General features: G+C 53.3%; 2 protein-coding genes across 2 annotated transcripts; both read left to right on the top strand.

The window, feature by feature from the left end:
- The first annotated feature begins 13,637 nt into the window (after window positions 1-13,637).
- LOC116485356 (acrosin-like) lies at window positions 13,638-16,176 on the top strand. The gene is made up of 5 exons (XM_032180648.1): window positions 13,638-13,903; window positions 14,210-14,407; window positions 14,673-14,938; window positions 15,223-15,368; window positions 15,823-16,176. Exons 1-5 carry the CDS (start codon window positions 13,833-13,835, stop codon window positions 16,174-16,176), a joined length of 1,035 nt encoding a protein of 344 aa, XP_032036539.1. The 5' UTR covers window positions 13,638-13,832.
- Window positions 16,177-19,701: 3,525 nt separating this feature from the next.
- Window positions 19,702-24,093, top strand: ARSA (arylsulfatase A). Its single transcript, XM_032207667.1, has 8 exons — window positions 19,702-19,947; window positions 20,261-20,501; window positions 20,994-21,212; window positions 21,707-21,876; window positions 22,325-22,449; window positions 22,626-22,753; window positions 23,155-23,257; window positions 23,364-24,093. Exons 1-8 carry the CDS (start codon window positions 19,715-19,717, stop codon window positions 23,663-23,665), a joined length of 1,521 nt encoding a protein of 506 aa, XP_032063558.1. The 5' UTR covers window positions 19,702-19,714; the 3' UTR covers window positions 23,666-24,093.
- Window positions 24,094-24,694: the final 601 nt, after the last annotated feature.

Here is a 24,694-nt window from a genome sequence, read left to right as displayed (position 1 = left end):
TGGCCAGCAGGGAGTGTGTCAGAGTCATTACACACCCAGAGGGCTGTCTGCAAGTGGTCAGAAGAGGCAGCAGCATAGGATCCTCTGCAGTTAGTCCACGGCCTTTACGGAAGGTCAGTGGGAATGCTAAGAGTGCTGAGGTCTACAGGCTGAACAGATGAGGGTCTCTTTTCCCTGTCAAAGGGAGATAAAGATGCAGAGAGTGTTGATTCTTTGCACCTTGTGAGGGATTTGCACAGGCAGAGTTCTTAGTCTGTCTCTCTTGGCACTTGTGAAGGAGTAGTTTGGATGGTACAATAATGGCTCATGGCAGTGGTTTCCACTCCCAGGTCTTTGCTTTGTCACTTGACCATGGTAGAGAGGCATCCAGCTCGCTTTGGGTCCATGAGCCCAAAGGTATCAAGGCTGGTGAGGCCCCATCTCTGCTACCCAGTATTGATAGCACCTGGAGTCTGCAGCCAGAGATGGTCCTGCAGGGGACTGGCTTTGGCCAGGATGACCACGGTTTGTCACTTCCTTGCAGCACCAAAGCACTCTGTCCTTCTAGTCTGGGTGGAAAAGGCCAGCAAGCAGACAAGAGGCTGCATGGCCAGCAGCTTTGCCAGTCAAGGGACCAGGGCATCTCCCTGGGGTCCCCACTGGCACACTGTCACAGCACAACATGGCATAGCATAGCGTTTCCACACCATGCAGACACTCCACAACCATCATCAAGGACAGAGGATTCAGAGGACAGTGCCCTGCCTCCATGTCCTCCACAAGCACACAGGGAACAAGCAGGGCATGGCTGTTGCCTGGAGCACAGGCAGCTGGGGACCTCACAACAAGACAGGAGTGACTGCATTACATGGGACAATTTCCCAGTCATTGCCAGGCTCCCTGAGGAGGCAGCTGCTAACTCCACTTGTGTCCTGGAAGGACAGTGGCTCCTTGTCCCCACAAGGCAAAGCCTGACCCCAAGAGGGATGAGACCTGCTGCATAAAGCCAACAGCAGCCTCTCCCAAGCTAATTGGTAAGGTGCTAAACCCTGAGTATTATTCATTGCTGTGATTACACATTCAGATAAGCACGAGTCGTGTAGTTATTGCCATGTGATTACAGCTTGCTCTGGGATTAATCAGGTATTTCTCTCTTTCTCAAAATCCCTGGGAGTCAGTTACAGCAATCTGCAGGAGTAGCCAGAGGGTAGGAAAGAAGCTGTCTGGATAGGGACAGAGATGAACAGAAGTGGGGAGCATGATGATGACAGGGATGGGAACAGGGATGAGAATAGGGATGAGGATGGAGTTGCAGTGGGGATGATGATGGGGCTGAGTCTTTAGCTGTGAACAGGGATTGAGATGGCAATTCCAGAAAGGGCAGGTGAATGAGGCAGGGAAGGAAACATTTCAGGGAAAGCTAAGTAAAGTTTGCTGCAGAAAATGATGTCACAGGACTGTATTAACACAGCAGCTGGGTTTGTCCAGCCCCTGTATGCTAGTGCTCAGTTTGGGGCACAGCTCTGGGGCTCCCAGGCCAGACCGGGCACTTTTCGCAGTCATGGAGTCCTCCTGAGCCAGTCCAGCGTGACCCACCACAGGCAGCACCAGAGAGAACAGCTATCCCACGGCTGGAGCAGTTATCTTCATGCCTGGAGGCAGCTTTCTGAGCAGGAAGGGGACTGTGTTTCACCCATGCACATGCTGGGAAAAGACATGCCTGAGCTCACCAGCACTGCAGACACAAGAGGCAGGTGCCTCTGCAGCCTTCCTTGAGGCTGAAGGACTCTGCCTGCTGGGTTGTGCTGCAAAAGGGCAGCAGGGCACAAGGCAGGTGGCTGGGGAGTGGGCATGGCTCATGCCGGAAGATGAGCAGTCACTCTGGACTTCAATGTGGCAAAGGCACTGTCCTAAATCTGTGGGGTCATCCAGGGAGGATGTAGCTGTTACAGAAGTGAAATGCCTCAGAAATCAAAGCTCTTCTGAGCTGTGGGGCAAGATCCACAACTGCTCACCTCAGGGTGACAGCCACAGCAACAGTATATGCAAGGACATTCTAAGTTTCCCCCAAGAAGCAGTGACTGCGGGGTTTACATGCCACAGCCACTGCTAAACATGATCATAGAATCATAGAATAATTAAGGTTGGAAAAGACCTCCAAGATTATCTAGTCCAACCATTCCCCTACCACCAATATTACCCACTAAACCACATCACTAAGTACTACATCCAACTTTTCATTAAACACCCTGTGGAATAATTGCCTAAGGTGACTTGAACTGTTATTCACATTTTAAAGAAAATGTACAGCATTGAAGAAGCTTCCAGGGTGGAGCATAGCTGCACTATATAAAAGTTCCCTAGGTCTCCAGCCTTAGATGCTATCGCACTGGGGGAACCTGGTGTGCTGACTCTAAGGAACAGTACAGAGTGTAGAGCGGAGTGGAGACACCGCGGCTAAGCTCTGTGACCAGATGGAGACCCGATTGTTCTTGTGCACACCGAGACCAATAAATTGCATATTTGCTACCCTTGAGCCAACGATCTGTCATGTTTTTGACAAAATGTTGTACTCTAGTAAACTTTGCTCATTATAATATCATTATAACACCAAAACACACCTCCATCCCCAAAGCTCCCTGCCTTCATGGTGCAACCACCCCTCACTTAGCATGCACTCTGAATTTCTTGGAACCTACACCTTTAAATGAAAGCAAGAAAACTTTTTACCAATCATAACCAAGATATGTCTGACTAGAGTTATTCAAGCTCCACCTCAAAGATAGAAAATAATATAAATTGACTTAAGAGAGAGGGGATGTGAGAGAAGATACCATCGTGACACCAGTTGATGGGCTGAGCCTCTGTTCTCTCTCCCCCCCCCCCCCATTGGGACGCCGTTGGGTAAGATTTGAACACTTGGTCATACCAAGTGCCTCCCTGAGAAACAGAAGTCTCTATAGAGACTTTGTGCCTTTTAACACGTTAATAGCCAGGTTGTGTTACTCATACTTTTGGCTGTTGAGTTTTCTTTGTAGACAGTGAATTTATCACTGGCAATCCAAAGAATCTGTGTACCTGTTGCTGTTACCTGGAGATGAAGCTTGCAAAAGAGATAAAGGATAAGAAGAAGGTTTTGTTGTTGTTGTTGTTTGTTTGTTTGTTTGTTTTAAGTACGTAAACAGTAAAAGGAGTACTAGAGATAATGTGGGTCCCCTGCTTAATGAGGGGGGTGTCCTGGTAATGGGGGATGCTGAGAATGTGGAGATAGTGAATGCCTTCTTTGCTTCAGTCTTTGCTTCATACTCCTCCCTGGGACCCCTGGACCCTGGAGGGAGAAGAAAGAGTCTGGGAAATGGAGAAATCCACCCCCCCCCCCCCCCCCCCCCCCCCCAGTTGATGAGGGAGTGGTTCAGGAGTGACTGAGTGGGATCAACGCACACAAATCCATGGCACCACTTGACACATGACACCAACCTTGTTGCCTTCTATGATGGCATCACCAGCTGGGTAGATTGGGGAGAGCAGCGGATGCCATCTACCTTGACTTTAGCAAGGCTTTTGATACTGTCTCCCACAACATCCTGCTACCAAAGCTGACAAAGTATGGAACAGATGAGTGGACAGTAAGGTGGGTTGAGAACTGGCTGACTGGCTGAGCTCAGATCAGCAGTGCAGAGTCCAGTTGGAGACCTGTGACTAGCGGTGTTCCCCAGGGGTCGGTGCTGGATCCGGTCTTGTTCAACACCTTCATCGACGACCTTGATGAGGGAATAGTGTCCACCCTCAGCAAGTATGCCAATGATACAAAGTTGGGAGGAGTAGCCAACAAGCCAGAAGACTGTGCTGCCATTCAGCGAGACATGGACAGGCTGGAGAACTGGGCAGGAAGAAACCAAATGAGCTTTAACAAGAGCAAGTGTAGAGTCCTGCACGTGGGAAAGAACAACCACATATATCAGCATAGGCTGGGGGATGACCTGCTGGAGAAGAGCTCTGTGGAGAAGGATCTGGGGATCCTGGTGGGTGACAGGTTGGCCATGAGCCAGCAGTGTGCCCTGGTGGACAAGAGGGCCAATGGGATCCTGGTGTGCATTAAAAGGAGCGTGGCCAGCAGTTCAAGGGAAGTGATCCTCCCCCTCTACTCTGCCCTGGTCAGGCCTCACCTGGAGTACTGGGTCCGGTTCTGTGCACCCTGGTACAAAAAAGACAGGGATCTCCTGGAAAGAGTCCAGTGGAAGGCCAAAAAGATGATACGGGGCCTGGAGCATCTTCCCTGTGAGGAAATGCTGAGAGACCTGGGTCTGTTCAGCCTGGACAAGAGAAGACTGAGAGGGGATCTTATTAACGTTTACAAATACCTTAAGTGTGGGAGACAGTGGAATTTGGCCAACCTCTTTTCAGTGGTTTGTGGGGACAGGACAAGGGGCAATGGCCACAAGATGGAGCATGGGAAGTTCTGCACCAACATGCAAAAGAACTTCTTCACAGTGAGAGTGACAGAGCACTGGGACAGGCTGCCCAGGGAGGTTGTGGAGTCTCCTTCTCTGGAGATATTCAAGGCCCATCTGGATGCCTACCTGGGCAATCTGCTCTAGGGAGTCTGCTTTGGCAGGGGGTTGGACCTGATGATCTCTTGAGGTCCCTTCCAACCCCTACAATTCTGTGATTCTTCCAAGCTCCACCATTCTGTGATTCTGAAGTACCTGCAAGCCAAGCACAACAGAGTAGCCCTGAAACCCCAGGGGATTAGCAACGATATGAAGTTCAACAAAGCAAAATGCTGGGTGTTGCACCTGGGATACCGAAATGCCAGACACAAATACACAGCTGGAGTCAAGTGGCTGGAGAGAAGCTCTGCAGAAGTGGATCTGGGAGTGCTGGCTGATAGCAGGATCAACATGAGCAAGCAGAGTGCTCTGGCAGCCAGAAGGGCAAACTGCATTTTTTAGGATGCATTAAACACAGCACAGACAGCTGGTCAAAAGAGGTGATTCTCGTACTATATTTAACATCAGTGTGTGCAGTTCTGGTCTCCACAATATAAAAAGAATGTTAAGGTCCTTGAAAGAATCAGAGAAGGGCAACAAAGCTCATAAAAGGGCTGGAAGGCATGCCTTATAAGGAGAGGCTGAGGACACCTGGGTTGTCCAGTCTTGAGAACAGAAAGTTAAGAGGAAACCTCATTGCTCTCTCCAACTTCCTGAGGAAAGGAAGTGAAGAGGACAACACCAATCCCTTCTCCCTGGTAACTGATGACAGGCTGCATGGGAATGGCACAAAACTGCACTGGGGAGGGTCAGACTGGACAAAAATGGAAAAATGTCTACTGTGAGGGTAGTCAAACACTGGAACAGGCTTCCTAAAGAGGTGGTTGATGCCCCATTTCTGTCAGTGTTCAAGAGGCATTTGGGCAATGCCCTCAATAATATGCTTTAACTCTTGGTAAGCCCTGAAGAGGTCAGGGATTTGGACTAGATGATCTTTGAAGGGCCCTTCCAGCTGCTCTATTTTATTCTTTTGCATGAGTATGTGAGCTTAGATACAGTCATCTGTACAGAGCTACTGGAACTGCTCCTAAACAAATGCCTTGGGGTTCAGCTTTTCTGCAAGGTGGCAGAGGCCCCAGCAAGTAGAACCAGACCCAAAGGGAGTGAAAGCCTTCTCAGAACAACTAGCTGATATGTGCAAGCTCACTGAAGTGCACACACAAACACAGTGCAGGTAGAGATACGTGCACCTGCACACAGGCCAGCCACATGGCAAATGCTCTGTACTCATGGAGGAGGACTGTGAGGGAGAGCAGGGAGTGCTGGATGTGGAGGCTGTCCTGCTTTGCCTGCCTTTGATGTCCCTTTGCTATTCACCAGTCTCCTGTGGCCGGTTTCTGTTGCCCTGTGGTTCAGCTCATAGTGTAGAGATAACCTGACACCCATGCAAATTGTGTCATGGAGCAGTTCTCCCCTCACCGTGTGCCCTGTGGCAGAGCCTCTCCTGCAGCATGCTTCTCCCCATGCCCAGGATGATGGACCAGCACTCATGGTGATACATGGAATTATTACACTCAACACTGAAGCATTAAATATTGAGTGGCAGTTAAATGCTTATTAGATAGATTTAAACATTGAGACCCAAAGAGCCATTAAATATGCAGCATGCAGGATGGGGAGATCCAATGATTGACTGCACACCATCTCTGTTGTGCAGAGCTGCTGCAAGCTTCCCAGCCCATTTGAAGTCTCTCTGCTGTAGATGTGTCTGTTCCACCTTCTGAAACGTTATCTCACAGCAGCCTCTTGTAGCTGCAGGAGGTGGGGGAGAAACAAGCTGTGGGAAGCAGCAGGGTGTGGAAGAGCAGCTTAGTGATAGAGATGAGCATAGATCTGGTGCAGAGTGGTACCAAGCAAAGATTGATCTGGTGCAGGCCTGGCCTCACTGCTTCCAGCTATGTCAACCTCAACAGGAATGTGGGAGCCCTGCAGTACAGCCGTGGAGCCATGCAGGGACAGAACCTTCCCACGGGGCCAAGTCCTGGGCACAGCACAGCACAGCACAGGGCAGGTAGACCTGTAGGATCCAGGCCACCCTGCAAGTTTTCCTTTCTTGCCACCAGACCCTGCGCTCCCCGCTCCCAATTTTCCCCAGCACAACACTCAGCACCTCAAATGCACTCTGACAGACACACAAGCTCTGCCCCACCCCATGACCACTGCCTCAGCACCCAGATTCAAGCATCATCTGGTCCAGCCCTGATCCCAAGGGCTGCCACAGCATCTTCCTTGTGAGCTTGCAATGGAGGTCCGGATGCCTCTGGCTGTAGTCCTGGAGCTGTTTAAGGCCTCACATGTTCTCAGATCTACTGTCAGGTGCACTGCCTGGATACAGATCACCTTCCTGCCTCAGACAGAGCAAGAGAAACCATCAAGCAGCACTCCCAGAGCCACCACTGACCCTGAGGAGCTGTTATGAATGGTCCTACATGACCTGGCAAGCTCTGAGCTGTCTGTGGGTGGAGGGAAGCACAAGGTTTTTGAGAGGGTGGTGAGGAAAGGAGGAAAGCTGGGCTGCCAGAAGCAGTTTCTTCCCCTGCAATACTTTTTCCTGAACCCACTCCCCTTCAGCCAGAGTATCCTGCTGTCTCCAAGGCTTTCTCAGACTGCCATTCTTCCTAAACCCTTTCTCTCCTGTCAGTCTGTTGACTCCCATCCTAGCTGCTTGGATCACCCCACAAGGCATAGCCTCAGAACTCATCTCAGACAGCCCCTTGCTGTGCTTCAGACCCTTGCTGTGCCTGCAGCACAATAATGCATTTGGCTCCCATTTGGGAAAATACCAGCTTCCTCCACATCACTTTGCCTGGCACTGAGAATATCCCCTCTGCTCCTGGCAACCCATGGCATGGCACTGGTGCTGTAAGCAGCCAGCATCATCCTGTGATCTGCTTCCTCTGCTCTTACTCATTCAGCTGCACTCACGGTCTGCAGGAAAAGCATCTTCTTGCACCACATGCCACCTTCTTTATTTAAAATGAGTCACAAGCCATTTCTGCAGGAGCCCTTGTCCCAGCCAATGCCTTTACTTCATGTTCAAAGGACTGCATGCAGCACATCTTTCCCATCACCTGGCAATGAAGCCACTTATTCCAGGGAGCAACTGGGAGCACAGACCTTTGTGGCTGCAGGCAGGGAGGCTGGACAGGAAAAATGAGGGATTGTGGGACAGCAGCTGAGCTGCATTTGCACTGAGACAAGAATGCAAATCATGGGGGTAGGAACAAAGGAGAGGGAGAGGGGCCTCTTGAGATTGCAAAGGGGTGCAGCATTCCTTCAGCGCTGTGGGTTTACATGGGCTCACAGGGAATGGTCTCAGATAATGAGACTATTTTGTCTTGGAAAGGTGTCCAGCTAATTCTGTCTCATCCTGTGGTCCAGGGAAGTGATCCTTGGTGCTCTTTACTGTGGTACAACCCTCTAGGAGTGGGGCTGCAGCCCAAGGTTGAGTTTTCTTTGCCCTTTCTGCCACTCACTTCCCAGCTTCCTGCCAGCATGACTATGCAAGAACAAGTAACGTGACACTGTTCTAAAAAGCAGCCCAGAGGGGTGGCAGGATGGGGCTGATTCTGAAGCACCCAGGACAGAGGAAACATCACCTACCTCCATGGAAGCCAGATGCAGCCACAGCCCTGCTGGGTTCCAAGCCATTATCCCAGTGCAGGACAGAGAAACAAATGCTCAGAGTGGCTCCTGGAGTCCCTGGTCCACTGGGACATGGCAGTGTACATGGGTAGAAGGCAGGCACCTACTCACTGGGCCACGTGCCACTGGCCTGTGAGAGGCCAGCAATGTGGCCAGAGCCTCCTCCTGCTCCCCTCAAGCAGGGCTGCTCGTGCTGGTGCAGGGCAGCAGCTTCTGAGGGTGGGGCAGCCTAGGGACACAGCCTGACCCAGGGACAGCCAGCCTCCCCCTACTGGCTCCCCCCAGACCCAGAGAATTAGCAGCACCTTGGCTTCCCAGCCCACTGCTGGAGGGACAGCAGAGAGAGCTTTTCTGAGCAGGGCTGCATGCACCATGACAGCCTGGATGGCTTGCTGTTGTCAGTCCCTGCCATGCTCTGTCCCATATCATCTCTTCCGACACCATGGTCCTGGCTCGCATGGCCCCATCACTCTTTGTGTGACCTAGGAAGGCTCTGAACTGACAGCTAGGGACAAAGTTGCCCCCAAGGCAAGGGTGGCCAAGCACCTTGCTCTAGGTGCGTGCCTGCCCCACAGTGCCAGGCTGAGTGTGGGCACGTTCACCAGAGGCACAGACAAGGTGTCCAGTGAGATGGTGTGAGAAGCCCAGTGCAACCAGCCTGCTCTCTGGGGTGGGGAGGCAAAAGTAAGTGTGACAAACAGTGAAAGGGGAGCAGGTACCCAGCTCTGCATAGGCAGGCAGGTGAAGATGGCTTCCAGCATGACACAGTGCAGGACATTCTGCAGGCAGTGGCCACACGCACCTTGAGACTGAGCATGGAGTGACTCTTATTGGAGAGGAACTTTCTTGTGAGCTCAGACAGAACCATGCTGTAAGCTTGTTTCATTTAACCTTTCATTTTCAGGCTTCTGTGTGGTTGAGATGACAACCCAGGCACTAATTCTGTGGAGCTAAGAAGATGTTCAGCCTCTCTGGGAAGACCTACCCAGACATGAAGAGTGGCAAAAGCTGCATCCATCACTCTGTGCTCATGGAGGTGGACACCATTGCTCTTAGAAAGCTCTGAAGAAACCCTCCTGCATGGTGGAAATGCACCTGACACAGCCCTGGGTACAGATAGGAAAGACATCAGACCCTTCTCTGAGTCCCAACAGCAAGGGGTGTCATCCCATTCCTACACTGCAGCCAGCCCCCAGGGTTAGGCCCCATGACTCCAGCACCCTGGTCTCCTCTTCAGCCCAGTAGGACCTGGGCAGGTGGCTACCCAGTTGTTCTGGGCTTCAGTAGCTTCCACAGAGGCCATGCAGACATAGTGGCCCTTCACCTTGCCATAGCCATCCCATTGTTCTGCAGCCCAGGATAGTTTCAACCAGCTGCACCCCACTTGTCAGCTCTGGCAGGCATTGGCTTCCCCGGCACAGCTTATAGAAAAATTCAGCCTTGAAATGGGTGTAGATGACAGGTGCTAGGTGCCAGGGCAGGATGGGAGAGCAAGGATTTATATAGGGGAAATTGTGTTTAACCATTCTGATAACCTTGTACAATGAGATGACTGCCTTGGTGGATGAAGGATAGCAGTGGATGTTGTTCAGCTTCAGTTGAATAATGTTTTTCATACTGTCTCCCAACACCCTTGTAGAAAAGCTAACAAAGTATAGATTAGAAAAGTGGAATATGAGGTAGGCTGAAAACTGTCTGATAGGCTGAGCCCAGATGTTGGTAAACAGCAGCATCAAGTCCAGCTGGAGACCAGTAACTAGTGGCATACCCCAGGGGTCAGTACTGGGTACAGCCATGTTTTTTCCATCTGAACACAAGAGAACACTTGTTTTACTTTGAGAGTGACTTGGCAATGGCACAGGATTCCCAGAGAGGTTTTGGAGTGTCTGTCCTTGGAGACAAAAAATCTGACTGGTCACAGTCCTAGGCAACCTGCTCTGGGTGGCCCTGCTTGAGCAGTTTGGGGTCCTTTAAGAGGTCCCTTCCAACAATTTCCATGGGTCCCTTCCAAATTCAACCATTCTGATTTTGTGACAGCTTCTCACAGCACTGTCCTTCCTTGCCAAGGTGAGCCAGCCACTCCATGACTCGTGGTGTCCCACATACCTATGCAAGGGAACGGTCCTTCAGAGATTTTTCTAGCCCTGGGGGCGGGCAGCTGTGTATTTCATCACAGAACACAGCATAACTGCTTTGCTGTTGCTCTGCAAGCAGTATGCATGCAGAGACAAGGGCTCCATCCTGAGACAGTTTGTTCTGCATGACCAGCTGCCCAGCAGCATTCTCCACCACACAGATCATCTCTGTCACGCAGCCCACAGCATAAGCATGCAGATAGAAAGTAGTAGACATGGTCTGTGGAAAATAATGTCAGGAACAGGATTGAAGAGACCCAGCAGGAGACTCCAGCTGGCATGTGAGGGGTGGTACTAGGCTGAAGAGGGACATCCCAGATCCATCTGCCACCTGAAAGCTGCAGGATGTCTGCCCAGAACCGCCCCCAGTCCAGGAACAGTGAGGCCATCTGCTGGGGACAATCTCTGCCACATGTCCTCACACTGGCATAGCAGGGCATTGGTCTAGGACCAGGGCTCCCCATGTCAGGAAGCAGCAGTAACCCTGGCCATTCTTCTGGGAGGGATACAGACTCTTCTGAACTTCATCCCTCTTCCCATGCCCCCGATGATAGCCTCTCCACACACATATCTCACTTGTGCGATTCCGCATCCCTGTTGCTCAGGCAGCAATCATCCACATTCCCTGTGCACTCCAGGCTGTGGCTGCATGTGCTGTTGGCACATTGGTCCCCATTCTGGGAACTCACTTAACTTCTTGTTTATCTACAGGGCCTGGCCCCCTGTAGACAGAGGACTTGGCTTGCTTCTAGCCCTGTCTATAGTCACTGGGTTTTTGCAGTGCTCTGCATAATCAGCACACCAAAACAACACATGCAAGTTCTCCAAACAGCCCAAGCTAGTCAATGTCCCTGGGACCCCATTTTACAGAACCCACCCTTCTGCTAGTTGCAGCACCTTGAACATCACTCCAGCTTAATGATGAGCCCTGCATCCCATCCACCACTCTACAGCACCCTCTTGCCGCTCTGCTTCTCCAGCAAAAGACTCCTAGACCTTCAGAAACAGGCATCTTGAAGCACAAAGAAGAGAGCTGGCTGTTACGCAAGAGATTTCCAAGTGCTCTCATGAAATGTGACTGTCCATGTAGCTGCACTCAGCTTCACAATAGTGCCACGTGAACACTGATGCTTGGGGCAGAGAAGGGACCAGAGCCTGTCATTGGTGCAGCAGTTGCCTCACCTCTCTTCTGTGGATGTCCAAATTTCCCTCATACCCTACTGCTCTGCCTAGCAAACCCTTGTCCTTGCAGTTCACAGCCCTCAAACTCTACGGCAAGTTTTCCCCTGTTTCTCAGCACCAGGCAGCCTCAGGGACACGCTCCTGTCCCTTCAGCACCAATGTCACGCACCAATGACAGCACCCCTGTCATCAGTGCAGCATGGGTGAGACCCAGCTATGAGGGAGCAGCATCAAGCTGGCTCAGAGGCAGCTTAGTGCAGAAGTAGGCACAGGCAGGGTGTGAAACAGTGCTGAAGAGGATCAGCAGCAGCCGCTGCCAGGCCCACCAGCCTTGGCAGGTGGAGGATGAGAGAGATGCAAGAAGGCTGTTCCAGAGGTGCAACCCAAGCTCTGGGAGCTATTCCCGTGCATGTGCAGAACAGGAGTGCTGCCCACACCCCACGTCTACCCCGAGGTTGCCCTCTCCACTCCTTGGTGCTCTCCACCTCCCCCACCGCGAAGCTCCCTCCTTACCTCCCACCCCTCCTCTGCATTGACATGTTAAGTCGCCAACCCTGGAGAAGAGGAATACTGCAATCCGGGGTGTCCAGAGCTCTGTCGGCATCAGAAGTACCAAGGGCATTGCCCATGCTGTTCTCACCTCTGCTCTGCAATCCCTGCAGCTCCTGCCAGCCCAGCCTGGTCCTGGCAGTCCCGGTGAGACTGCCACCCCAAAAGGAAGCTGGTGCGAGGACCTCCCTCGTCCCCTCGTTCCAGGAGGAAACAGGGCTCGTCAAAACGGCAAGTGGCCCTAGGACCTGAGATCCAAGTTCCGGACACACGAGGTGTCTGGTTCCCCCGCAAAGCCCGGAGCTGCAGCGGCTCCGGCTCCCCGCGATGCGCATCCCACACGCTCCCGCCGCCCCGGCCGGCTGCCGCCCGCCCGCCCGGGAAATTGGGTGTCCCGAGCCGCGCCGGCAGTGGGGGTGTCCCCGAGAGGACAACTTCCCACCCCCAGCATGGGGACACAAGGTGGGACAGCCCCCACCCCCGGCACTGCCCGCGGGGGGAGAGGACCACGGCCCTCCCGCACCACGGGGCCGGGACCCCGCGACGGGCGGCGGCGACCCCTGGCGGCACGGTCCGCGTGTGCGCGAGGAGGCGGCCAGACGGGGACACGCACCGCACCCCGCAAACACAGGTTGCACATCAACACGGCCGCACCCCCACAGGTACACAGACTGCACACCAACACGCACGCGCAACGCACATGGACCGCACACCAACGCGTGTATAACAAACACTATGCACGCTATCACATGCTGCACACCAATAGCTGCACACATGCACATGCACGTGCAGACAGCATGCCAACATGTACACACACACAGCCTGACTGCACATCAACACACAGAGTATGACCTCAAACTAACATGCACACACATTCTGCACACCAATGCACACACACGCACAAACACACTGCACGTCAGCACACACACACCAATACACATTGCACACCAGAACTACCAATTTGTATGTGCACAGAGTGCACATACAAATCCCTTGTACAATATGGAAAGCAGGCACACATGGCATGCACACATTAATCTGAGAATGAATATTCACAGTCTGCACACACAAATCACCGATGCCACAATGAATGTGTACAAGGTGCACTCACACGATGTGTGTACATAGATACAGAGTGCACCCATTCAGAGTGCAAACATGCCTGGTATGTGCACACTCAGAGTGGAAACCACCAAAAGGCAAATCAACACATCTGTGTAATCATGCATGGACATGGCATGCATCATAGGATTCATTGAAACTGCATGTCACTCACTGCTCATCTGCCACAGCTGTATCCAGCCTAGTTCCACAGTGCTCAGACATGCATACTGTCTACAGTAGTTATGTTCTCTGGTGTGTGTCTTTGGGGAGAACCTGCTGGTAAGCAGCTGCAGAGAACAGGGTGGCAGTGAACTTCCCACAAAGGTTACAAAATCATGCTTTGGTGTCTCCTGCTAGCTGTCAGCAGGCGGTGCTTGGAGCCATGAGCTGTGCCTGCCATGTGGCCTGCACACGCTCCTGCCACCAGAAGAGCATTAAGAGGGTGTCTGTCTGGGGCTGGGCTGAACCCAAGCCCAGCTTCCACCTCATTTCCTGCCTGGAACCCCCCTATGCAGCCACCCAGGTGGCACCGGCACAGCCGTGCCCAGCACCCGGAACCAGGGGCTCTGTGACATCGGTGTTGGCGCTGAGGGCTCCGTGGGCAACGCGGGCACCACACCACGATCGGTTGCTGTGTTGGTTGCAACAAGCCCAGGGCACGAGCAGCTGCCGCTTGCCATTGGGAGTGATGAATGTGCTGCCCTTCCTCCTGCTGCTGGCCATGGGCTGGCTTGTGCAAGGCACATCAGGAAACTGTGGGTGAGTCATCTGAGGCTTTGGGAGGGAGCCTGGGGGGACCCTTATGGAGTTCACTGGAGGATGTCCCCTTGTCCCCTGTACCACAGCACAGCTTCCAAGACCCCATGGGGGAAGCTCGATTCCTCACCAGCATCCAGGCTGCTGGCACAACTCATCCACAGGGCTAAAGCAGAAATGGGCATGGCCAGAGACAACCAGGGGCCCCACTGTCCACACTGTGCCTCATGGGGAGGGAAGGTGGCTCACATTCAGCATGAATAGAGCAAAGGGAAGGTGAGCAAGGCAGTAAAGAGTTTCTGATTACAGGACCTGCGGGCTCCGCCCTATGGCTGATCACTATGGCATGATGCGCGTCGTGGGCGGCACGAATGCCCAGCCAGGGGCCTGGCCCTGGATCGTCAGCATCCAGAATCCCTGGTATTCAGGTGTTGGGCATGTATGTGGAGGGTCCCTCATCAGCCCACAGTGGGTCCTCACAGCAGCACACTGCTTCGAAAATGCAAGGTAAGGGCCCATCTGTTTCCCTGCAATATGGCCAGTGCCTGGGCACTGCAAAACCCAGCTGAGGGACTGCTTGTGAGAAGGCTTGGTTCACGCCAAGCTTCCTAGCAGCTTCCACGTCAATGTTCCTTGTGCCCAAAGCATACAAGGGCTATCACGGCCCTCATACCATTGCTTTCCTTTTTTCCTCCACAAAGCAGAGGAACTGCTGGGCTGCTACAGGACATGGCTCTGCCTCCCTCTGACCCCTTTCTCTATCTCCTTCCAGTTATGTCACGATGTGGCGTGTGGTGGTCGGTGCCAACCGGTTGTCTCAGCTGGGCCCTGAGGTTGAAGTGCGCAATATTAAGCGGCTAGTGATGCATGAATACTATAGAAATATCAAATCAGGGCACGACATTGCACTGCTGGAATTGGACCAACCTGTCTGGTGCAGCTACTATATACAACTTGCCTGCGTGCCTGATGCCTCGCTGAGAGTGTCAGATCTGTCAACTTGCTACATCAGTGGTTGGGGTTCCACAGTGGAAAGATGTGAGTTCCCAAAAACACTTTTGTCCAGAGTGAAAGTTTAGCATGCTGGGGAGACAGGGGTTGGGCTTCCCTGATGGCAGAGGCACAACCCAGGGTAAAGCCATGGGGAAGTACGCCTACAGAGAGATGGGCCTGACCCATTTCCCAAAGCAAGACTGAAGGGATACATCAGCACAGTGCCTCTCAAGACACAAAGCCAAGACTTAGGGAAGGGGTATACGTAGGCAAGGGGGGAAAGAACTGGCAATGAGTTGCCGGGTGCCAATTCCTCTATCTGCTCGCAGCTGGACGATCTCCTGATATCCTGCAGGAGGCCATGGTCAATCTCATCGACCTCAAACTCTGCAACAGCAGCCGGTGGTATAGAGGGGCCATCAAGACCCACAACTTGTGTGCTGGTTATATGCAGGGTGGCATCGACACCTGCCAGGTAGGAGCATGCTACAAGTCAGCACACTGCCACGTGGGTAGCCCAAACAAACACCAGCACATGTAAACCACCCTTCTAGCTCTGGGTCCCCACCACTTCCACAGCTCACCTCCCCTTTCCCATCTGCAGGTCCTTGCCCAGGCCCCCCTTGTCCCACATCCCCAAGGCTCTGCCCAGAGAGCCCATGCAATGTTCTTGGTGCCTGGTAGACCCACACCTGGAACACCCTTCTTCCCACAGCTGGGATTGTTGCACAAGAGATAGGGGAGAGAGAGAGAGACCTACCTTCCATGCCCACGACCTCCTCCCAGAAAAGCCACTGTAGGCTCCAGAACCCAAGCAGACCTTTTCTGTGCTGTGAATACTGCTCTGGGAGGAGCTGGGAGAGAGGAGCCAGCTCTGCTGCTGACAGCGGACACCTAGTAACACCTTAGGCTTCTCTCCTCCACTGCAGGGTGACAGCGGTGGTCCTCTCGTGTGCAAAGATAACACTGCTGACTACTTCTGGCTCGTTGGTGTGACCAGCTGGGGGACAGGCTGTGGTAGAATGCGTCGGCCTGGAGTATACACCTCCACTCAGCACTTTTACGAATGGATCCTGGTACAGATGGGACTGCACACATCAGTACGATCCTCTCCAGGATCACGGGATTGGAGTCATTTTATCACTGCCTCCACTTCTTTCCAGAGGCCAAGGCCAACAAAAGCAAGCAAGATTAACTCCTGCCCATTTCCACTTCAGAAACTCACAGAATTCTTTAGTCGGGTGCAGGAGCTCTTGTATGCCCTAAAGGGAAATAATGCTTGAGCAGCAGGCTGAGCATGATCCAGTGCAGGCTGCAGTGTACTATAACCATTTTCTTTGGGGGCAGTATCTGGTGATTCAAAGGCAGCCTCAGTGCCAAAGGCCTGCTCTGTCCTGCCCACTCTCCTCTAGTTTTACTTACTCAAATATACTTAGTTCAAGAAATAAAGCTGCCTATTTTCACAGCTAACCATGCCTCATCCTAATTCAATCTCCTGTGCAAGGCAAGGATTTCCATATGTGGCACTTGCAAAATGAAGCTGTGTGCAGACCATGGGTCACAAAGCAGAAAGAATCACCCAGAAAGTATGAGTACAGACTGGGAGAAGAACTCAGTGAGGGCAGCCCTACAGAGAAGGACTTGAGGAGCGTTCAGTGTGAGCCAGCAGTGCACACTTACTGCCCAGGCCAACTGCATCCTGGGCTGCATCAACAGAGGAGTGGCCAGCAGGTGGGGGGAGGTGATAGGCTCCCTCTACTCTGCCCTTGTCAGGCCCACTTGGAGTCCTGCATCCAGGTCTGGGGCCCCCAGCACAAGAAGGATGTGGGGCTGTTAGAATAGGTTCAGTGGAGGGCCACGCAGATGATCAAGGAGTTGGAGCACCTCTCCTCTGAAGATAGGCTGAGAGAGCTGGAGATGTTCAGCCTAAAGAAGGGAAGGCTCCAAGGTGACCTCATTGTGGCTTTTCAGCATTTAAAGGGATCTTATTAAAAAGATGGAGAGAAACTTCAATCAGATAATGACAGGACAAGGGGAGCTAGTTTTAAACTAAAAGAGGGGAGATTTAGATTAGAGGTTAGGAGGAAATTTTTGACTGTAAGGGTGGTGAGACACTGGAACAGGTTGCCCAGAGAGAAGCACAGAATTATAGAATCATTGAGGTTGGAAGAGACCTCCAAGATCGTCTGATCCAATTATTGCCCTACTACCTATGTCACCCACCGAACCATGTCGCTAAGCACCACATCCAACCTTTCCTTAAACACCCCCAGGGACAGTGACTCCGCCACTTCGCTGGGCAACCTGTTACAATGCCTGACTACTCTTTCTGAGAAGAAATGTCTCCTAATTTCCAACCTGAACCTCCCCTGGCACAACTTGAGGCCATTCCCTCTAGTCCTATCACTAGTTATCTGTGAGGAGAGGCCGACCAACAGCTCCCCACAACTTCCTTTCAGGTAGTAGATGCACCAATCCTGGAGGTGTTCAAGACCAGGTTAGATGAGGCCCTGGGCAACCTGATCTAGTGGGTGGCATCCCTGCCCATGGCAACAGCAGCTGGCAACACCAAGTGTCTCTAGAGCCAGCTACTGGTGGGGTCCTTGTGTGGGTGTGCATGCAATGCACCAGTGAACTTAAAGGTGGACTAGCGCACACACCAGGAGATCCAGATCAGGAAAGACCCAAGGCCTGTCTCAGTGAGTGGCTGAGGAGCTTGACATCCAGCCACAGCTATTACATGAACTTAATTCCCATGCTATTATTTGAAGGATATGTGAATCTGCTCTGCCTATGAATCAAGGGAGTAAATCTGCATGTATGTTTCACTACTGAACACCAGTCCTGATAACTGGAGAGGCAGAAAAGTTCTGGGTTGTGTTTTTTGTACTATGTGGGTGCTGGTAAAGGCATTGTTTCTTGTGCACACAAGCACAACATGCAGAGACCAGACGCAGACACACACAGTGTATGCACACCCAGTATGCATATGCACAGTGTGCACCCACCCGCTTGTCTGCATGCATGCACACACTGTGCATCCAAAGTGGTACATGCATATGCAGAGCACACTCCCAGCATATGTGGGGCTGCACTCAAACATACAACTAACAAGCATCCCACAAACTCACAATCCACTCTCATGCACTCAGCCTGTAAAATTTACCCTTACCATTCCCAACCACAGTGTGCCTGCATGTGTCCTTGCAGAGTGGGCTCCCACAGCAAAGCAGCAGTCACTTGGACCTTCCCTTCTAAGCCCAGACACATGGACACTGTTCATCTGTATGTTCTACCCCTGCTTGCTGGCATTGGTGCAGCTTGAGGCAGTCACACAGTGCCTTGCGTGGCTCCGTACAACTGTCACCTGTGCACAGTGCACACAGTCCCACATGTCCTTCCCTGTTCCTTGTCTGGTTCCTGAAACTGTCCTCATGTTGTGCCCTTCCAGAGCACAGAACTGCAGTTGTTCTCCTCCCCTCAGCATCCTGCGTGCCATCCCCTTGTGCCACAGTCACCATGGCCAGGCACTACAGGGCAACCACTGCAATGCCCTATGAATGAAGTAGGCTACATGAATTATACAGCAGCTTTGCCTCCTGCTGCAGTGACAGCCCCCTCGTTCTGCCTCTTAGCCCTGAATAATTGATGTCAGTGAACACAGCAGAAGCAGCAGCCCGAGCATCCTACTTGTGCCAGGGCCAGGCCTTCAGGAGGCACAAGGTGAGACAGGTGGGAAGGCCAGGAGCTATATCAGCAGTCTGAACTGGTGAGGACAGGAAGTGATGGGAAGCTGAGTTCCCAAGCAAATTGTAAAGTGGTTGTAAAAGTCAGATGGGTCTTAGGAAGTGCTGACCAGTAATAATGGTAAAATCCAGAACAGACTGATTACACAGGCTGAATACAAAATATGCTGTATCCACATGACAACATCCAGACTAGGACTTTAGCCAGTTTTACACCTGCTTTGCTTTTGGACTGAAAGTCCTCACCTCTGCCTGCTGTGTGGTTAACCCCATCCCACCACCAGTACATGTTTGTACAAGATCTCTGATCTTGCTTTAATCTCATTTTGGGTATGCTAAACAGATGGTGCTCTTCAGGATCTTAGGCCCCAATTCATTTTCAGTGCCTGTCTTCCAAACTTTCTCAAAATCAGGCACAGCAGCATTCTTCTCAGGTGCAGAACTCCCACCATAACATTGCTATTGCTCTTTGCATGTTCCTTTCCTTATTCTGATTGCAAGTCACTGACCTTTAAGGACACAGGCTTCTACATGCCAAGCACTGCCAGCAGCCCCTATTCGTAAGCATGGAATTCTGTCACTGCTGTACACGCTTCACTGGAGAAGCACCAGGACTCCCACAGGGCCAAGTCTGCCCTGAACAAAGCTCGCTCTATTGATTTTGTGCCCTGCAGGCACCCGGGGAGAAGCCCGGTCACTTCTCCCTCCAGACAGCAGCGACCCGGGAGCACGCACCTCGGAGCAGAGGCCGGGCCAGCTGGCCAGGGCACGTGCAGCCCGGTCCCCGCTCGCTGCCTCGCTCCGAGGTGCTCACCGTCCCCCCCAGCAGCCTCCCGGCGGCCCGGCCTCAGCCTGCGAGCGGCCCCAGGGCGGGGCCGGGCCCCCTCTGCGCCCCCTCTGCGCCCCCTCTGCGCCGCCGCGGGCCGGGTGCCGGAGGCCCGGGGGCAGCGCCGCGAGACCCCCCCCGGCCGCCACCGCCCCGGCACGCCCTGCGCAGCGGCGGGGTCACGTGGCTGGCCGCGCGGGTCAGCTGAGCGCCCGCCCGGCACAGCCCGCGCGAGACGGCGGCAGCGCCATGGGGCCGCGGCGCCGGGTCCCGCTGCGGGCCCTGCTGCTGCTGGCGGCGCTGCGCGGGGCGGCCGGCGCCCTCCCCAGCTTCGTCCTGCTGCTGGCAGACGACCTGGGCTTCGGGGATCTGGGGAGCTACGGGCACCCTTCTTCCGCCACGCCCAACCTGGACCGGATGGCTTCTCGGGGGCTGCGGTTCACCAGCTTCTACAGCAGCGCCCCGGTGTGCAGCCCGTCCCGGTACTGGAGCTGCTGCGGGCCGGGGGGAGGCACCGAGGCGGCGCCCGGCGCTCCGCGGCGCTGCAGGGGCAGGCGGTAAAGCCCCGGCGCCGCGGGAGGCCTGGAGGCGCAGCCGCTGCGAGGGGGCCGAGTGCGCGGCCGTGTGGCAGGTGGCTGGCAGCGGCGGCTGTGAGGGCGGGGAGCCGGGGTTCTGGGTCCCTAGGGGTGAGGGGCCCGCTGTGAGAAGAGGTGTGGGCTGCCGAGCAATGCGGGGCGTGCACTGTGCTGTGCCGGGTGTCACGGCTGTCTCCTGCCTCTCTGATCTCTTCTGCAGGGCAGCCCTGCTGACAGGCCGGTTCCAGATGCGCTCCGGGATTTACCCTGGTGTGTTTGACCCAGAATCCCGGGGAGGCCTGCCGCTGTCTGAGGTCACTGTTGCAGAGGTGCTGAAGGCCAAAGGCTATGCGACAGCCATGGTTGGCAAGTGGCACCTTGGTGTGGGCGTTAATGGCTCCTTCCTGCCCATCCACCAGGGCTTTGACCACTTCTTGGGAGTGCCGTACTCCCACGACCAGGTGAGAGATGGGTCCAGCCCATGAGGGTGCATCAGGACCAAGTGGAGGGAGTGCCTCAAAGGTGAACCTTGTGTTTGAGGATGTGTAGGCTGAGTTTTTGCCTGCATGGGTAGATGGGTGTGGGTGGCCGTAGGCCAGGGAAATGGATGTTGGTGGGGAAAGACCTTCTCTGAGGTTTTCATATGGTAGGGCAGTTCTGCAGAACATAGGTAGCAGTTGTGCCTGAGGACACACGCCCTTTAGTGGATTGCAGGACAGAAGGTCAGCTCCTGGGCTACACAGAAATACCTGAACTGCTGTCAGCAGAAAGTGATACTGGTGCAGCATGGTCCTTGGATGGTGCTAGGGTGGACGCAGACCCCTGGGCTTCTGAGAGTGGTTGTCCAAAAGGTTCTTGTAGGACCTGATGGTAGGTTGCTGTGAGTCTCTTTGTCCCCTTCCATTCACTGTCCTGCAGAACAGGTGAAAGGCAGTGTTGTTTGTTCTCTCCAGGGCCCCTGTCAGAATCTCACCTGCTTCCCACCGGATACCAAGTGTTTTGGGACTTGTGACCAGAACCTTGTGCCAGTCCCACTGCTCTGGAACCAAAGCATCGTGCAACAGCCAGTCTCCTTCCCTGATCTGGTGCCACTCTACAACAAATTTTCCCGGGACTTCATTGCTGACTGTGCACAAAGACGCCTGCCCTTCCTGCTCTACTATGCCTCCCATGTAGGAGAGGGGGAGGGCTATTCCAGGTTTGAGGGTGGGGGAGGAAGCCTTTGTTCAGCTCTGGAGAGCTGGGAAGCACCTCAGCTCCTGTGGTGCTTGGGCTGTGCTGAGCAGTCAATACTTGGATGAGGGATGGGTGAACTCCCCGCCCCTGGCAGATTTGGGGTCAGTGTTCCCATGCCCAGGTTCTGTGGCAGCACCATTCTGGTGATATTCTTGCGTGGCTGCTTTCTGGAGCATTGGCTGTTTCCCCTGGCCAGTAGTCCATTTGGGAAAACTTACTACTGTCTGAGTCTACGCATCCTGCCCGGGACTCAGCTTCTTTGTACCATTTCTGAGAGGTGTTTCTGAAACTTAGGGGCATGCCCCTTGTTATGTCTTGGGTATTGCCACATATCTGCAGCCTAGCTGGGGTTTTCGCTGTCCCTGAGTGAATTGGGAATGAAATGCAACTCTGGGAGTTTGTGTAGCAACCCTCTCTGCCTTTTCTCCAGCATACACACTACCCCCAGTTTGCAAGCCAGGAGTATGCAGGACAGTCACGGCGTGGGCCATTTGGTGATGCACTTTCAGAGTTCGATGGCTCGGTGGGACAGCTGCTGCAGGCACTGCAAGAGAATGGTCTTTCGAACACAACCTTGGTGTTTTTCACCTCTGACAATGGGTGAGTGGGCTCACTGGAGGGACTTCATCAATTGGTAAGATTGTACTACCATGATATTGGGCCCCATTGACATGGCATGGCAGTCCCAGGTGACATCCTAGTGACCTGAACTGAGGCAATGTTCTGGTGAGGACCTATTGCATGATCTCCTTGCTCCCATCAATCAGCTGTACTCCTCACAAGCAGAAGCCGCACCAGCTTAGGTCCAGGACTATGCAGCCTGAATATCCCCAGGTTCCTTTCATGTGTGTGTGGCCTCAGTCTCTAGTGCCCTGCTCAAGTGTCTTGCACAGCTTCTTCACCCCTCTCATGCCTCCTGCCTCACAAGGCTGGAAAGGATGTCAGTGTCACTGGCACGGTGTGTTTCTTGTCATGGTCCCACTGGCAAGCAGGGAAGGGGTTGTGAGGACCTGTGAAACTGATGATAGGTGGTTCTTCTCTCTCGCAGCCCTTCTACCATGCGAATGGCACGTGGAGGAAGCTCTGGCCTTCTGAGATGCGGGAAGGGCACAACATATGAAGGTGGCATGCGGGAACCAGCAGTAGCATATTGGCCAGGCCATATCACTCCAGGTGAGACTCAGCACTGCCTGTGCCTTTTGTGTGCTTGCACCAGCCAAGGCAGGGGTGTCATGGCAACTCAGTTGCTCTGGGACAAGCAGAGGAGGGGAGAGAAGTGAGGATGGTAGAGATGAGAGTGGAATCAAGCGTTTGAACCGTTCTTTGTGCCTTGCTGTTGTGGGTGGCAGGAGTGACTCATGAGCTCGCAAGCACCCTGGACATCTTGCCAACACTGACTGCCTTGGCTGGAGCGGCTCTTCCCAGTGTTACCCTGGATGGCTATGACCTCAGTCCAGTGCTGTTTGGATCAGGGAAGGTGAGTCCTGCAGGCCAGTTCTGGCTGGTGCGGTATGTGAAAGCTGGGTAGGAGGCCTGAGCTATGTGCTTGATGATCAGTGCCAGCTGAGGGGGTGACCCGTGAACTGGGAGATTTTGTCTGGTCTGGACCATGGGCTTGCCTGGTCTGCTCTGGGGCACACTGTAACAACCACAATATCTTGTGAAGCCTAGTTCCTGTGGCTGCAGTGGATGGACAGGAGCCTCTGTAGCTTTGAGCAGGGAACAAACAGGATGCTGCTGCTCATTAGCTTCCCCATTTTCTGGCTGTAGTGTCAGGGCTTCTTTGCGATTCCCTGGCGCCTCTGCCTGGTCTTGTACTTGGGCTCTTGTCCAGCTTCATGGCCGCACAGACAAGATCACCTCTGTTGCTTCCCACAGAGTCCCCGTCAGACCATGTTCTTCTACCCACCGTCCCCTGATCCGCTGCATGGCCCGTTTGCTGTCAGACTTGGGAAGTACAAGGCCCATTACTTCACACAAGGTTAGTCCTGCCTCCCCTCTGCATGGGCAGCTTTGTGAAGTCCTGCCTGGTTCTGCTGTCAAAAGATGAGTAGCAGCTGAGCTACGCTTGGACATCTCTTTTGCAGGTTCCTTTCACAGTGATACCACCCCAGACCAAGCCTGCCATGGGCTGACCCCACTGACCCATCATGTGCCACCACTGCTCTTTGACTTGGAGTCAGACCCTGCCGAGAACTACGATTTGTTGCAGAGTGCTGCAGGGCCAGAGATTTGGCAAGTCCTGAAGGACATCAAACTGCAGAAGATGCTTTTTGAAGAGCACATGGAGTTTGGAGAAAGTCAAATCAGGAAGGGCAGGGATCCTGCTCTGCAACCCTGCTGCATACCAAACTGTACTCCTAAGCCCTCCTGCTGCCACTGCTCCTAGCCTCTTGCTGCTCCATCCCCTTCTGTTGCTTCACAGTGGTGCCTATCCCAAATGCGCCAGACCCTCCCCCGCAACTAATCAAGCTTAGCCTTGGAGCTACCTTGGAAGTTTGGCTCAGTGACACGTCTGACAGAGTGCTGGCATAGTGAGCTGCAGGGTTGGAAGGTTACCAACCCTGCTGGATGTGCAAGTATTTGTTGGACCTTCAAGCTGAGGTCTCTTGACAGAAACTCCGACTTGATCGGGGAGGGACCAGGATGTAGCAGCATCACCAGAGCTAGCACAGCTCCTTTTAGACCATCTTTAAGATGAAGCAAAGGGCATGCCCCGGTGGAGATCTCAACTCAGTTGGAAGTATGCTGAACAGCTGAGAGCTGCAGCATCATCACTTTCTGATGGCTAAGGGAACAATGCAAGATGAACGATGAGATGGATGGTCCTGGCAGTTTACGGGGCAGGGTTCTGTACAGATACTGCAGAAGGTATATGTGTAGGTGGGAAGTCTCCTAGGGAGTTACTGAAACGCACCTGGGGGACAATGCAGTCATCGGTCACAGCCAACGTGGGTTCATGAGGGGTAGGTCCTGTTTAATGAATTTGATTTCCTTTTATGATAAGATCACCCATCTAGTTGATCAAGGGAAGCCAGGTGATGTAATCTTTTTGGGTTTCAGTAAAGCTTTCAATACAGTTTCTCTTAGGATCCTACTGGACAAAATGTCCAGCATATACTACTAGATAAAAACATGATGGGTGAACAATTGGCTGATGGGTAGGGCTCAGAGGGTTATGGTAAATGGGGCTACATCAGGCTGGTGGCCAGTCACCAGTGGGGTCCCCCATGGTTCCATTTCAGGGCAAGTTCTTTTCATTGTTTTCATAAACAACTTGGATGTAGGACTAGAAGGGTGTTTTGAGTAAATTTGCTGATGATACTAAGCTGGGAGGAGTTGTTGACTCTGAGGGCGGAAAGGCCTTGCAGAGAGATCTGGACAGATTGGAGAGCTGGGCGATCACCAACCACATGAA

Source organism: Aythya fuligula, chromosome 1 (assembly GCF_009819795.1).
Source record: "Aythya fuligula isolate bAytFul2 chromosome 1, bAytFul2.pri, whole genome shotgun sequence".
NCBI classification, from domain to species: domain Eukaryota; kingdom Metazoa; phylum Chordata; class Aves; order Anseriformes; family Anatidae; genus Aythya; species Aythya fuligula.
This window is presented reverse-complemented; position numbering and strand designations above follow the sequence as displayed.